The sequence below is a fragment of the Tigriopus californicus genome, chromosome 2, assembly GCF_007210705.1.
Source record: "Tigriopus californicus strain San Diego chromosome 2, Tcal_SD_v2.1, whole genome shotgun sequence".
Taxonomy (NCBI): Eukaryota; Metazoa; Arthropoda; class Copepoda; order Harpacticoida; family Harpacticidae; genus Tigriopus; species Tigriopus californicus.
The window spans coordinates 3,905,593-3,919,895 of record NC_081441.1 but is presented as its reverse complement, the minus strand read 5'-3'; the positions used below and the strand labels follow the sequence as shown (position 1 = coordinate 3,919,895).

At 45.8% G+C, this 14,303-nt stretch overlaps 2 protein-coding genes across 2 annotated transcripts; both read right to left on the bottom strand.

Annotated features, from left to right (window-relative positions):
• Positions 1-643: 643 nt before the first annotated feature.
• On the bottom strand, positions 644-7,031 carry LOC131892715 (contactin-like). The gene is made up of 5 exons (XM_059242548.1): positions 5,753-7,031; positions 4,685-5,011; positions 3,631-4,607; positions 3,370-3,571; positions 644-3,246 (listed from the first exon to the last, which is right to left on the bottom strand). The coding sequence occupies exons 1-5, from the start codon at positions 6,767-6,769 to the stop codon at positions 988-990; spliced, it is 4,782 nt and encodes a 1,593-aa protein (XP_059098531.1). The 5' UTR covers positions 6,770-7,031; the 3' UTR covers positions 644-987.
• Positions 7,032-9,695: 2,664 nt separating this feature from the next.
• Positions 9,696-11,540, bottom strand: LOC131892716 (glycine receptor subunit alpha-2-like). The gene is made up of 2 exons (XM_059242549.1): positions 10,378-11,540; positions 9,696-10,283 (listed from the first exon to the last, which is right to left on the bottom strand). The coding sequence occupies exons 1-2, from the start codon at positions 11,197-11,199 to the stop codon at positions 9,954-9,956; spliced, it is 1,152 nt and encodes a 383-aa protein (XP_059098532.1). The 5' UTR covers positions 11,200-11,540; the 3' UTR covers positions 9,696-9,953.
• Between the last annotated feature and the right edge of the window lie 2,763 nt (positions 11,541-14,303).

The following is a 14,303-nucleotide window of genomic DNA, read 5'->3' as shown; positions in this document are numbered from 1 at the left end:
TTTAATACCACAAGCCAGTGATTTTGAATAGGAGGGCACTTCACAAGACTCAAGCCCAAGCTTTAGCACTTGCTCCAGGCTATGGGCACGCTTCAGTTAGACATGGTTTTCGGGTTACTCGGATGGAGTTCAGTAGTGCCATGAGCACAATGCATCCATCCATCGGCTCTCTGATCTCATAAAAAAAGTCGAGACAGGGTGACGCCCTGTTAAAAAAATAGCACGGCCAGACGCTGGCATCTAATATGTACCTCATTCATTTCATGATATCCTTGGATGGGTCAAATATTTGAATATGTGTAATAGATTGACAATCTATCAATGGTTTTGACATCGAACTGTGCTTGGCTGGGTTCTTCGTTACGGAGAAGATTGAATACAGTGTCTGGTCGGGGAAATGATCAGTTTTACACGTCTGAAAGGATCCTCGAAAAGAGTGCACGCCCCCCTTTAAATGCTTGGATTTGCTTAGGAACCATCTATCCGCCCTTTTTTCATGTAAATTACCCTTGATTCCGACTTCTTTTCTGGTCTAAATTGAACCAAAAAGTCCCGCAATCATGACTTTTGAATTGGCATCAAGCCACAGGAAGCTTCAGAAGCCTTGTTGTAATGGCGGGGGAGAAAATGATTTTTGAACAAACCAGGTTATTCAATGTCAATTTATTTTGGAATGGATCAGTTTCAATAAGGCAAAACCAGCCTTTTTCAAAGACATGTGAGTAAAAAAATGTGGCTCTCAAGGTGGGGTAACAGCATTGCCTTTCTCTCTCTCTCTCCCTCTCACCAAATGGCTCAATTCACTCTATTCGCACGCAATATCATCTTCTTTCCTCACTTTCGTTCTTATTATGCTTTGTTCTTTAGAACACTGAGAATTTTCCAAAGTCCTCGGTGATTTTGAGTACACTCAGATTATGAACATTTTCTTCATTCACGTATCTGCACTAGAAATTTGATTTGTGACCAACTTCAACAACTCGTCCGTCACGTGCCAGACCCGATTTTGGGATGAGTTCTCGAAGTCCGAGACTCGAACCAAAGATTGTTCAATAATGCGATGACAACTGGAAGAAGCACGGATATGAGCACACTATGGGAGACGACTGGAGCGAGATTGAGAGCGTCCGGATCTCCCATTTGAAATTGCCAAGCCGGTGAAGACATTTTCCCCTCGCCACCCTGGGAAAAAGCCAACACGCGCAAGTAGTAGGTCTTTGCTGGTGCGAGATCGGTGACAGTAGCTTCGAGCTTATTTCCAATGTAGATGACGGTGTCATTGGCCTCGCTGACATCACGATCTGATTCCCATATCCTCACCTTGTACCCGGTCAACGGTTCTTCTTCCACAGAGGGAGCAACATATCGCCATGTCACCCGTATAGTGGAGGGATTAAGCCCGTACACTTGGACTGCCGTGGGCGGTTTCTGGGGCCGAAGCTTGAAGGTTCTTTCGAGGAAACGTTCCGATTCGGGTCCGGGTCCGGCCGCATTGTAGGCCATCACTCTCACCCAATAATACGAGTTGGGTTGGAGGCCAATGATCAAGGCGTGGGGTTCGATGGATCGACTGAGCAAGTACTGTGATTCAATGATTTCTTGTAGATCTTCCCGCCAATACTTGATGCGATATCCGATGAGCTTGCCTCGAACCTTCTCCCGAACATCCGGAATAGGGATCCAAGTTACGTTGATGGCGGTTGAATTGAAAGGACGAGCACCCACTTGGGTGGGAGCCACTTGAGGCATATCTTCAGCCGAGTAAATAGTGACAGGTTCGGAAATAGGGCCTGAGCACTCGGGTTCTTCACACATGTCATTGAACGCTTGGACCTTCACTTCGTATGTTGTGTAGTAATATTTCTTCTGGATCCGCACCACATATAAGCCAATGTTGCCCAGATTCTTGAGAGTCTTTTGCTGGAAATCCCGATCCGCATCCACGCCAACACGCCTATAATAGATTCGGTAATAGATCCCTGGAGCGTTTTGCTCATGCTTAGGCAAGACATCCCACATAATGGTCAAATCCCCTGTCTTGCCTCCGCCCCCTCGGAGATTGCTGGGTGCTTTCAAAGGCTTATCTGGCAAAGTGTTGTAAGAAGGAGAGGCCTCGGAGAATTCCCCAAGGCCAAGGTCGTTGTAAGCGGCCACTCGGAATTGGTAGGCTGCAAATGGAGATAGCTTGTTCCTCAAAATGATCTGCCTCCTGCCATGAATCTTAGCTCTTGCTCCCAAGTGCTGGATTTCCTCGGCTAGCACGCGATCAGCCAAGGTGTGCCAAGTCATATTTGAGCGAGTTCGGCCATCCACTCGGTAGTAAAGAATCTGTCTCCCGTAAATGGCTCCATCGGTCCAAACAACAGTTCCCGATCTTGAAGTCAACGATAAGGCGGAGACGCCGCCTGGCGGTCCCGGAGGCCCATGGACAATCATCTCAGAGGTGGCGTAGATCCGGCCAACGGCTGTATCTACCATGCACTCATAATATCCGGCCTCGGCATAAGATACGTTGACGATTTTCAAATAGCCATCCAAATAACCACGTCGGAATTTGTTGAAATCCCCGGTTCCTTTTGTGTACTGGAAATAATTGCCTTGAAACCACGAACTTGACTGGAGTAATCGTTCGTGATCGCTGAAAGCTGTGAACCAAGATTGGCCGTCCACACGATTTCCAGGTGCATTTTTCAATGTCAAGATTCGCTCCTGCTCTTCGTCTTCGAAAAATCGGATAAACAACCCATTCAGGGTCCAACTGTAGGCCATGTCCAAGAACTGATCAGCCTCAGCTCGGCAACGAAGCTCCACGGTTTCTCCGGATGCGGCAATGACTCTGGGATTGGGCTTCACCCCGGAGGCAAAGGTTGGGCCTAGTTTGACAATCAGCTTACCAGTGCTCTCGGCCTTTCCGTACTCATTGGCCGCTTCACACGTGTAAGTGCCGGTATCCGCCACATTGACTCGATTGATGAATAGATTGCCATTGTCGTAGATGATGTACTTGCCACTGGATCCAATCTTGTTGCCATCCTTTCGCCAAGTAAACTTAGGCTGAGGAGCTCCTTCTGGTTGGCACCGCAGAGTTACATTGCCACCTTCGGCAGCAAAAGTCTTTGGCTCTAAAGGATACTTGGCAAAGGTCGGAGGGAAAGACAAGACTCGCAACTGACCGGACGAATATCTTGAATCAAGCTCGTTATATGCTCGACATTGGTACATGCCCTCATCCCGATCTTTCCGGACCTGCAAGTATAAAATTCGAGCTCAGTTAAGTTTCTGCATTATGGAAGTTGGTTAATTAAGGCACAAACTTCTAGAAATCTCTAGAAGTCCATGATTAAGGAAAGCCAAGACGAAATCAAATACCTGTCTTATGATGAGTATATTGTCTCTGATCTCGTATCGTCCTCTATCCTCGGGAGCCAAATCTGAGTCATTGGTCCTCAACACTTCACCATTCTTAACCCATTCGTAGAGTACGTCCGGGATACCAAAGGCCTCACAAGTCCACGTCAAATCGTCCCTTTCATCCACGTGCATGTCTCCAATTGAGATTGTGAAAACAGGTCTGAAAGCGAAGTCTAGTGTCACTTTGCTTATTCAAGAAAACAGAAATGCCATTTCTACCTAGATTGAATACTCAAGGTCACGGTTCCAGTGATTGACACCTTGTCATTGTGGGCCCGACAAACATATTCGCCCTGATCTTCCACTCGAACTCTAGGCAGTATCAACACCCGATTGTAGTTTGTCACGATTGCTCCGTCCGGGATATCTGCGTTCCTTCGTGTCCAATTGTAGTGGGGAACGGGATATCCAAAGGCAATGCACTCGAGCCTGACATCTTCTCCAGCTACGGGAGCTTCTGGAAAAGCTTTGGGGAAATTCTGCGGGAACCGGAGTTGCTGATAATTTGGATGTGGGCTAACTTCCAGTTCAAAGAAGGGTCCGTTCCGTCCATTATCGGACACTGAGCTCTGTACTGAGCATGAGTAATTGCCTCGATCAATCTTTTCCAAAGCTGAGAAGTAAATGTAGCCATCGTAGGAAACCATGACTCGGCGATCCTCCTCCACAAAGTTGGGGAAGTAGTCTCTGGCCCAATAGAATTTGACGTCGGGGAAGTATTGAGGTGGATCACATGAAATGGCTTTCCCCCAATTTTCGCTGCCAACCTCTTTGCTTCGTCTTAGAATGAACTCGCCAATGAATCCAAAAGCTATGGACACAGAACGAGAGCGGATAGTTCCAAACTGGTTGTGAGCCGTGCAAAAGTATTTCCCTCGGTCCGAGATGGCATTGGGATTATTGATGATGAGTTGTCCTCCCGATATCGTCACCCTGCGATCCTTGAGCACGTCAACCTCTTCGGAAACAAGTGTGTCATTCTTGTAGCCCTCCTTAAACCATCGATAGGTTGGAGTAGGCCATCCTGTGGCAATGCACAACAAAGAGACGTCATTAATGACTTTCCTTCGTCCCACATTGAACACGGTTTGGTTGGGCTGACGAATGAAATAAGGTCCCATGGGATAAAACCGCGGATCCCCAATGGCTAGGCCATATTCGTGGGTTCTCTCATCTGTCATCAGATACGTAACTTCCTAAAACATATGCAAAAAGAAGTGGTGGTTGGTGAGAGCGAGAAGGAATGAACACTTTCTCGACTGGTTTCACTCACCTCAATGGGCATTTCACAAATGTAGAGGTACTCCTCATGGCCAAAAACGGGCTGGAATCCCCAACGACTTTCGGCGTAAGAAAACGAATACACCAAGTAATCCTTTTTATAATCAGTGAAAGAAGATTCGCCCCACTCTTCTGGTCGGAGAAAGTATTGTTGCAAGTTCAGCATCTGAGAGCCATCTCCAAGATTCACCCACCGATTCTGATCCTCCTGCCTCGTTGAAATGTACCATCGCCGATGTTGGGGGTCGATCAAGTTTAAGTGGTCGACAAGGAAACGATGCTCATCCAGATCGTCCACACTGGCCAGATCTGCGTGATCCTGGAACCAAAAATGACATTCAGTTTTAACGTTCCTTCTTTTGCCTCCAAATTTCCACCCGAAAGAGAGTTGCCAACAAAGAAGGGCTGAGGAAGATAAAGGAGGAATGTGGCACTTCAGCGGGTCTTGATGGCGTTTCCTGAAGGTCATTAATCAATTTCTGTGTTCGAATCGGAAAGGAGGAATTTTGTTCCACAAAACAGTCTCAACTTTCAGCGAGTATTCAGTAGACCTACTTTTAAGTTTTCAAGCAGGGATTTCCGTGTTCCAATTGTCAATTGTTTTTTGGTTTTATAAGTATCATTATGTCTCAGGGGCAAGGTCGTTTTTTCCCAAGGAACAGAAGACCACGGAATTGCATATTGCTCATGTAGTCAGGCAAAAAGAAATGATTGGACCTTACTAGGCATATTTCTCTCATCGCAGTTTCCCATTGAGAAAGAAGGAAAAGGCCATTATGCTCCTACTAGGAGCAGTCATAAAGGCTGTTTTCGCAGCGGGATACAGATGATAAACGCTAATGGAGCGACGGGCTATGCTCTGCTTCTCATAACATGAGTTCGGCATGGATGAATATACTAAGTAATAAGGTCATGACGAGATTAATTTCACGGCCCAAAGAAACAAGGAACCATTATGCCGAACATATGATGAGAGAGGGGGGGAGGACGGGATCATGATCTGAATAACGATTTGTTCCAGGTTCCTTGGTCTTTGGGGGTACTTTGGACAAACACATACCTGATCTTGGTGTCGGTAAGCCTGGCAATTCATTCGAGCATCATCCCAACGTTTAATGGGACTGCGGGTGAATTTGTAGCAACTCTCTTTGAAACGGATCCAGTTCCGAGGACATTTCACTTCATTGGCCTCCACACCTTCGCCTAACTCAAATCTTGTGGTATCCACAGATTGGATATCTTCCAAAGGATTGCCAAACTCGTCTACTTGGGGACGAGTTCTCAAAGGGGGCAGTCCGAAGGGATTTATGGGCTGATAAATGTTCCCCACCTCGTTGTTTTGGATATCGTTGGCGTCTTCCAGATCCGGACCATACGGGTCGTACGGATCATTTCGATCAGTGCCTTTGTTGAATGGATCGTTTGATCGAATGGTTGAAGTTCGGAACCGATTGGCCGAGTCCGAGGAACTTCGAAATGGGTCATCTGGCCGCCGGAATGGGTCTTCAGTGGTGGTGGAGAATGGTTGGAAGCCCCCACCAAATCGATTTTGGCCAAATCGGTCAGTTGTTTTGATAGGCAAGTTGGTGGTGTATGTCGGGGCCAGAGTTGTGGTTCTCACCGGAGAAAATCTGGGGTCAATAGTGCTGGGTTGAAATCCTCGAAATGGACTTCTAGTGGAAGTGGCGATACTGTTAAATCCCCCACTATCAACCTTGCTAAAATCGCCATCACGTCCCCGAAAGTCCGGCCTACGACGGAACCCTCCGGCCGGCCGGTCATCGTCAAAAATGTCATCTTCGCCCACCCGGAATCCTCCAGAGTTGGGATCTCTCGCCCGAAATCCTCCATTTGGATTTCGAACGTTGCTGCGAAATGGATTTGGATCTCGATTCTTATTGCGGATCCGGTCCCGTTCCTGTTGAGCATCGTCCGAGGGATCACCGTCGTAGTTGTAGGTATAATCTATATCCTCCGGTGATTCAAGGTCTTCGTACTCCCGCTGAGATATCACAATGGGAATCAGTCCGATCCCAATCACCAAGGCCAATGTGGCCCAAGTCACTCGGAGTCTCATCCTTACCCGTGAAAAGGATCAATTCACACAAGAATCAAGATGGTCCCGCCTATTTTTGTTCCATGTCTGGGTGGTTGACGGTTGTTGTTATGATGATGGTCGGCCAATCTCAGTTCATAAGGGAGTTGGCTCTCCTCTTGTTGCTTTGAACTTGTTCATCCCAAACCGGCCTGACTGGCTCATCATGATTCATCCCCACGGCCAATCCTACCATCTTTGTGAGTATCCCCACGCGACTCCTGCGCACTCTCACAATCCAGGTAGAATACTGGAGAGGAAGAGGTTTTTCATCAACAACGACTCAGGTACCAACAGACTCACAAGCTTTTCGAGCGGACTGTTTGCTGGGTTCCAGAGCTTGAATTTTGTTTCAGGCACTCTCCAGGACAAGTTGGCCGTGTCTCCTCACTTGTAACAGACTCGATACTCACACAGGTACTTGTGGGCTTGGCCTAAAACGAGGGAGAGCCCTGGCTCTTCTACCTGTGGGCTTTTTTTTAAAGCAATATACGAGCTAATACAAATAGCACCGGGAAAGTGTCCGCGGCCTGTGTTAGGATTGCCTTGCTTCAACGAGTCATGGGACCCAATTGCACTTGGGAAATCTGGTGTTCCATGTAATGGGGCCCGAGGTTTCACACATAGTTGTCACTCGCTCCTCCGTCCCTATCCCTGTAGCGTGACAGAGTCTAAAATCACGCCATAACGCATGACATTCTGGGGATATTTCTATGTACACACTGGGCTGTTCGTTTCAAGCTTTTGCTTTCCACCTCCATCTATGATGATGATGATAATCTTGATCACTTTTGAGCCGGGAGTGTCCTACGACTTCTCTTGGACCTTGTTTAATTGAGCGCGTCTTCTTTCCCAGAGAGGCTCAACAAAAAGAAGCTCTCGTTCCCTTTGGATCACCTTGCATGAAAATCGACTTCCAGCCTTTTCCTGCTCCTCGTTCTTTCGTTCCTTTTTCGTCAGTCCTCTGTTATGTTGTTGTGTGGCCAGCAAGACCACGAAGAGTCTGAAAACTGCACCCTTGTGCAAAGATCTTCCAAACTATGAGGGGGATCTGTCAGGGCGAGTGAGTGAGCTGACTCAAGAAGGGGAAAGCCCCTTTTCGTCTTCCTTGTCTCAAATTGAGCCCGGGTTGGGTTTGTTGGCCATGCGAGGCGAGGCCGCCTGTTCCAAATTTTACCCGCCATCATTCCGTCCTCTTTTGCCTAAGCCTTGCTGCTCCATTCAGCTTAACTCTGAAGAGGACTGTACTATGTGTATACAGTAGAGTCTGGTTAGAAAATACCGGCATAGAGTCGAGAGGGAAGCTCTAGAGACGGATGGATGAATGGCGAACGAACAGGTTATGCTGTCTCCAGACTTTGTGACACTTGGTGTCAGATCCAGATCCGTGTCCAGGGATGTTTGTGTAATCATCAAAGAAAAGAGCCCTGGCTATGCCATGAAGAGTAGTATGTTTGAGGCTTTGGGCACAAAATCTAGGTGACAGATTCTATGAATGGGGTAGACGCACCGAGGCGTGCATAACATTTGGTTCTCGCTCCACTTTTTGGGGTGCTTTAAAAGGGCCAATTCCGGGAGGTTACGTCCATCCATTGAAAGGGCCACCATCTTGATCTCCTGTCGAAATGGGTAGGAAAATGTTAGAACAAATATGAAGGTTTTTAGCATGTACCACAGCATTCATCCGATGTGGGCGGACCCGTTCCAGTTCAGGATCTTGTTTGTTCTTCAATTGTTTTTGTTCCACGACAGCGACGAGTGTTCTCATTAGCATTATTTGTGGTACTCTTGTTCCAATCTTATTCGGTTCCTCCCTTGGCTAACCAGAAGAAATGGGAACGCGAGAAGTTGTTCCAACTCCATATTCAAGCAAACTAAGAGGATAAGCTTGTGTCTAATCGAAGGTGTCAACCCATTTGTTTCCGAACAATCTAGTCGTGATTTGAAAATACATATCACAACACACGTGTTCATTCCATAATTTGATAATGGCTTGTGGAATTCGCCGAATCACACATACCCAACCAACCTTACTTGGTCCCATCCTTTAGTGTGAGGTGTCAAAAAGCGGCCAAATTCATAACAATCACAAATATTGGAGGGCGGAGTCGTCAGGAGATAGGTCGTACCGCCCTAAGTTGAGTCATCTGAATGGTGGTGTATATGTACGCAGGCATGTAGTGTTTCTAATGACCGATTGGCGTGATCCCGGTCCATTTCTGGCTTGATTGGGAAATGCAATATGAGAACTTTCTCCGCCGGGAGGGATTGGTTCGACTTCATCGGAAGAGGATTAACTAATAATTAGTATGAATATACCTCATACGGGAAGGAAGACACATACCAAGGCAATACTTGCTATTCGTGACGAGGATTTACGAACAGGCATAGTAATCTCGACAACGTCAGTGGAAGCATTCTGCCATCGGTTCCCTCGGATTAAGATCCCAATGTTGTTTCCCTTGAAGGCCCAAAATGTGACACATAAGAACGAATACCAAAGGAAAGCAAGAATTCCTGGAATGTTTGATTTTTTCACTCCACCTCCCTTTTTTTAACTTTGTAAGGGCAAGGCTGTTCAAAAAACCAACCGCTGGAACTGCTCTATTGTACAAGCACATTCAAAGAAATCCAATTTCGCGAAGGCCTCGTAAAACACGAGGAAAGTTGATTCGTGCTTGTTTAAGCCAGAGCTAAAAGTCACTCGAGCACAGAAGGGGATTGTTTGGTTGCTATTGAGAACTCTTTGCGTTGGTCAATGGACTTCAAGAAAGCCCTTGAAAGATATCAAAACAAAGTCTCAGTCGTTAGTGCATCACTGCCAAAATAGACCCTCTTCGCATAGGATTGAAAATAAGCAAGACATGATCTAGAAAATTAAAACCGAAGGACGTGTACCAAGAGAAAGAGAGCCTTTTATTAGATTTCTGTTCGTGATGCGATACCTGACATCACATTGTTTACAGACTGTGTATAGTTCTCGTTCCGTTCAATAGAAAACGTGCTGATAGTGAATGAATGATGAGCGGAGGCCAATATCCGATTATCTGCCTTGACACCATGTCCCGGTAGACCGATCCCCTGGTCTAATAATGATAATAATAGCAGCAATAGCATCGGAGTCGCCTCGATCTAAAAAGGGACCTCACTGTCTTCCAGGAATCCATCAGATACTGAACTCCACGTGACACAGGTATCCCAAGACGAAAACGAGGAAAACGATCGGCATCAGAAACAAGCACACCCAATCCATCCTGGCCAACTTGGGTCGGATATCCTGTTTCACTCCCCAAGAGTTCACTCGGGGTGAGAACTTGATGATGTAGAGCAGAAAACCGTATTCGAGCATGGGTAAGAAGATGATCACTTGGCATCCCAGCATCCAAATCCCCAACAATCCGAAAGTTTGTAGCCAAGGAGCCGTTTCTTTGGTGGAGCTGTAGGTGTTCACCAAGATCAGGTACAATGTGATAAGAAGCCCCATTCGACCCGGGACCTGTGGAGCAAAAGTGCAAAAGTGCAAAGGACAAGAGTAAATTGACCCGCTTCAATTTGGAAGCACGAAAGGCACTCAATTAGCACGCAATTACCTGCTCGATGCTGATCAAGAATGAGAGCCATGACACAATGACAAACATGGACAGAGGGATGTAAAAGTTCCAAAAATAACGCTCCGAGTTTCGTGTCATCTCGATCCGCAACCCGGTGTAACTGTATCTCATGTCAAAGTTGAAGAATTGCTTGCCCACACTGAAGATCTCGCGCTCGAACTCGGACTTGGTGGTCTGAACCATGTAAGAGGCATTGGTGATGGTTCCCCAATCTTTGCTTTCCGTGCCCGAGAATTCCACGATACTGGCATTAAAGTTGATGACGCCAAAGCGGAGATAACACGTCTGATGGTCGAATGGGAATCGAGTGTGATTGAAGCCACACGTGATGTCCAATTCCAATCGTTGGTTCATGTTGAAGGTCTGTTCCTTGACCAAGAAAACCACTTGACGAGACGTACCCGCCGATCCCAATGAGCTGAAGGTTCGCATGCCTCGGAGGTCATAAAAGTAGATTTCCGGGTGCCACACAAACGGGTCCACATCTTGGGTGATGAAGATGCGACTGGTGTTGCTCTCGGGGGCTTTGAGTCGGGCGTCTTTCCACTTGAACGAGGCCAAGATGGAAATGGTGAACTTGTAGTTGGTTTCATCAATGTTGTACAAATTGAGAACTTCCACATGACTGGTGATTTCCACTGGTCCATTGTGAACTGGAGGCGTGGCCACGGAGCCGCCCAAGTCCGAGCACAGAGCTGTTCCCACTGAGGGCTGATCACATTTCAAAATAATGCCCTTCACCTGTTCCACAACCACGACCGCGACCGCGACCACCGCCACAATTCCCACTCGTTTGAACATCGTTGGCGAATGCCAGTGAGTACCTTTTGACTTGTGAGCCAACACTTTGGGTGAACCTTGACAATGTGTATTTTGTGGGCTCACTTGCAATTAGAGAACATTAAAGGTCGCTGAAACAACGCCGAGATCCACTAACGACGCAGTAAATTTGCTCTAACCCTTGTCTCTTCAGTATTTGTGGAACATTGTGGTCCAACGCCTGGCACTTTCCAACTAAACACAAAGCATTTATTACATATTAGATCACTACTTGCCAGGATGAAGAGATCTTATCGGAGAGAAAGGCCGCTCTCAAGTCACCCGTCCACACCCGTCTTCGAGATTTCAAGGCCATTTAAAGGACCTTTGAAACTCCCTCTCCGTCTTGGCGACGAAGTAATCTGATCCTCAATCTCTCTCCGACCGCTCTTCAAGAAATGAGCATCGTTTCTCTGAAAGAGAGCTCTCTACGATCGAGGAGAACGTCAATTTTTTGAAGAAAGCCTCTCAAACGCATCGTCGTGTCTCTGTGATCAATTATAGTCGCACCATTCACAATGTCTTGCTTTTGACACCGGCACTTTCCATCGTAGCAGCCGCGAACCAATGAGACGTTGTTTTCCAATTTCCAAGGCATCATCATTCCATTCGGGCTTACTGCGTTCCCTCTTCTGCGTATGGCTACTTCATACTCGACGTAGTACGTTGGATTGGACATGGACACGGTCCGTTCTTATACTTGGAACGAGAACAACGACAAAAAATAGGACACACACGAAGACGTGTTAGAGAACGATCCAACGGTTCTGCGGCCAACACATTGGTGATTATATTTGGTTAAGAGCTGCATACACACTTCCGTTGTGACCTCGCGTTGACCTGGTTCCAGATATATGGGAGCGTACGTCAATTAAAGCACAAGTGGAACTCTTGCCTTAAGTCAAGTCCGTTTTTGAGACAAATCGGCGAGGCACGCATTGATGAAGACCATGGCGTTCTTTCTTCCTGAGAATCATGGTCCATATCACATAAACTTCCCTTCCATTCGTGTATTGCCATTTTTGATTTATCACCGATATGGAACCCTTTCCCCCATATCTGGCTTCATCTTTTGAGCAACCCAACTAGTTTATGTTGCCTTTTGGTTAGACGACCGAGCCGAGTTCAGAAGAACGGGTCCCTCGATACCAATAGGACCATTATTAGATACTTTTGGCTGAATACTGTACAATGCAAGATCCTACAAAAACTCCCGGGGGTTCAAATTGAAATGGTTCTTGGGAGATGGGCCATGGTTAAGTCATCCTTTTTATCGGGTGATGTGTTCTTTTTTTACTTCTTTGTTCCCACAACTTTCTTTCTTGTATTGATGCAGACATGTAGCTAGTACTTAAGTAATGAAAAAGGAGTCCTTTGTTCTGGGGCAGTGAATTATACTAAAAACGAGAGTACAGGGAGCGTTCACCCCGCTTTAATCATGATTGCTTGAGAACAGTTGAGTGCAATAAGTAATGTTCGTTTTAGGTGTTTCTGAAGAGTGGAAGAAAGCTGAGGAAAAAAGACGAATTGCGACTCATCTTATGTTATAACACACAAATCTACTCTTAAGAATTCTATTCAAAAGAATGGAAGAAGTAATATTTATATAATTTTACCTTTGAGGCAAGGTTCAAATTTGCTCTATGAAGAAATGAATGCTTGCCTCATCACCCGCCCACACATCTTAAAAGAGACGTTTGTTTTTTCAGGGTCCATTGACGGAGATTATTAACCTTGATGTTGACAATTCATGAGTAACCAATTGTTCGCTTTTTTGTTCTTGTTAGTATGGCCTTGATGGAAAAGACCTTTTCGACATTGTCGTCGGCATTTAGACTAGACAGTAATGCTGCAAAGTGTTAAAGCGCACGAACCTCAACGAATGAGGATAACGAACATGAAATACATTCATTAAGGGTACAACAATAAAAAAAAAACCATTTTATCCTTCCAATTGGATCCCATATGGCGAGATGACCTTTTGAACTGTTGTTTTGTAAATGCTTTCCTGTATTGGCCAATATTCAACGATCCTTGTAGTTTTACGCCGTCAATCAGTGACCATTGATTCTTCCATGGGTACGTCGTTGTTGTTTTACTTCATTTGACCAGCCCAATTATCCATGGGAAGAAACGTGATGTGGTGGTTGGAGCAGTTTTCTCACACGAGAAAGGTCCCCGGTTCGATTCTCCTCCCTACGTTTCTCAATGCAACTTTTGGACGCTAACCAAACTCAAAGACTAAGAACCATTCTGATACCGGGCTATAACAATGCCCATCTGAAATGTATACGGACAATGTGATGGCTGACTTCGCTAGTTGAGAATAGTTGAGAATTGTACAAAAATGATAATGATAGCGCTAAGGTTTCGCAGTTTGTACAAGGTTTGCCGAAGCAAGAGTTTGACCCAAATTTCATTGAACAGGTAGGTCTTTCTTGTCTTTCTTGTGGGTTTCCTAGCATAAATCCCTCTTAAGTCCTCCGTAAACATAAACACTCGCCTGGATACGTCCATGCGATGCATTAGGAGCTCCAATAGCATCTAGATATGTAGTAAAAATAGTACCTGGTCGTTGACATCTGATTTGGACTTTGGACTTGGTTCCAACATCAAGGCTTTAACGTATTTGAGGAGCCTATTTCCTACTCATAGAACCTAAGAACCCTACTGAGGTTCAGTTTTGATGCTAGCTTGAGTTAGTTAATTTTCATGGTGGATGATGTCCTTAAGTGATCTTCGAGCTAAAAGGTCAAAGGTTTAATCAAGCAATAATTTCCTCCAGGTCCATCTCATTTTTCCCAATTCAAGTGTCTGGTGACTTGATGTCTCTGGTTATGTATCTTTGAGTCCAATCAAAACATTCTCAATTCACTATCTCGCCTAAGGGAGTACATATCGAATATCCTTGAAGAGCTAGTAACGTGAATTGAAAATCGTATCCAAATATGATCCTCCCCCACATTTTGGAGGTAATTTTGAATGTGACTTTTTTTACTTAATCAACTAGCTTTTCTAGATGGAGATCCCGGAGATCCACTCCTTGATTGATCCAATTCATCATTATATTCCTAAACCAGGTTAAG

Excerpts from the sequence above, each read along its gene's own strand:
- LOC131892715 (XM_059242548.1), bottom strand. The coding sequence starts at position 6,769 with ATGAGACTCCGAGTGACTTGGGCCACATTGGCCTTGGTGATTGGGATC. Across the intron at positions 5,012-5,752 it reads CTTACCGACACCAAGATCAG|GATCACGCAGATCTGGCCAG; the intron begins GTATGTGTTTGT and ends TTTTGGTTCCAG. Across the intron at positions 4,608-4,684 it reads TTTGTGAAATGCCCATTGAG|GAAGTTACGTATCTGATGAC; the intron begins GTGAGTGAAACC and ends CATATGTTTTAG.
- LOC131892716 (XM_059242549.1), bottom strand. The coding sequence starts at position 11,199 with ATGTTCAAACGAGTGGGAATTGTGGCGGTGGTCGCGGTCGCGGTCGTG. Across the intron at positions 10,284-10,377 it reads TCTTGATCAGCATCGAGCAG|GTCCCGGGTCGAATGGGGCT; the intron begins GTAATTGCGTGC and ends TTTGCTCCACAG.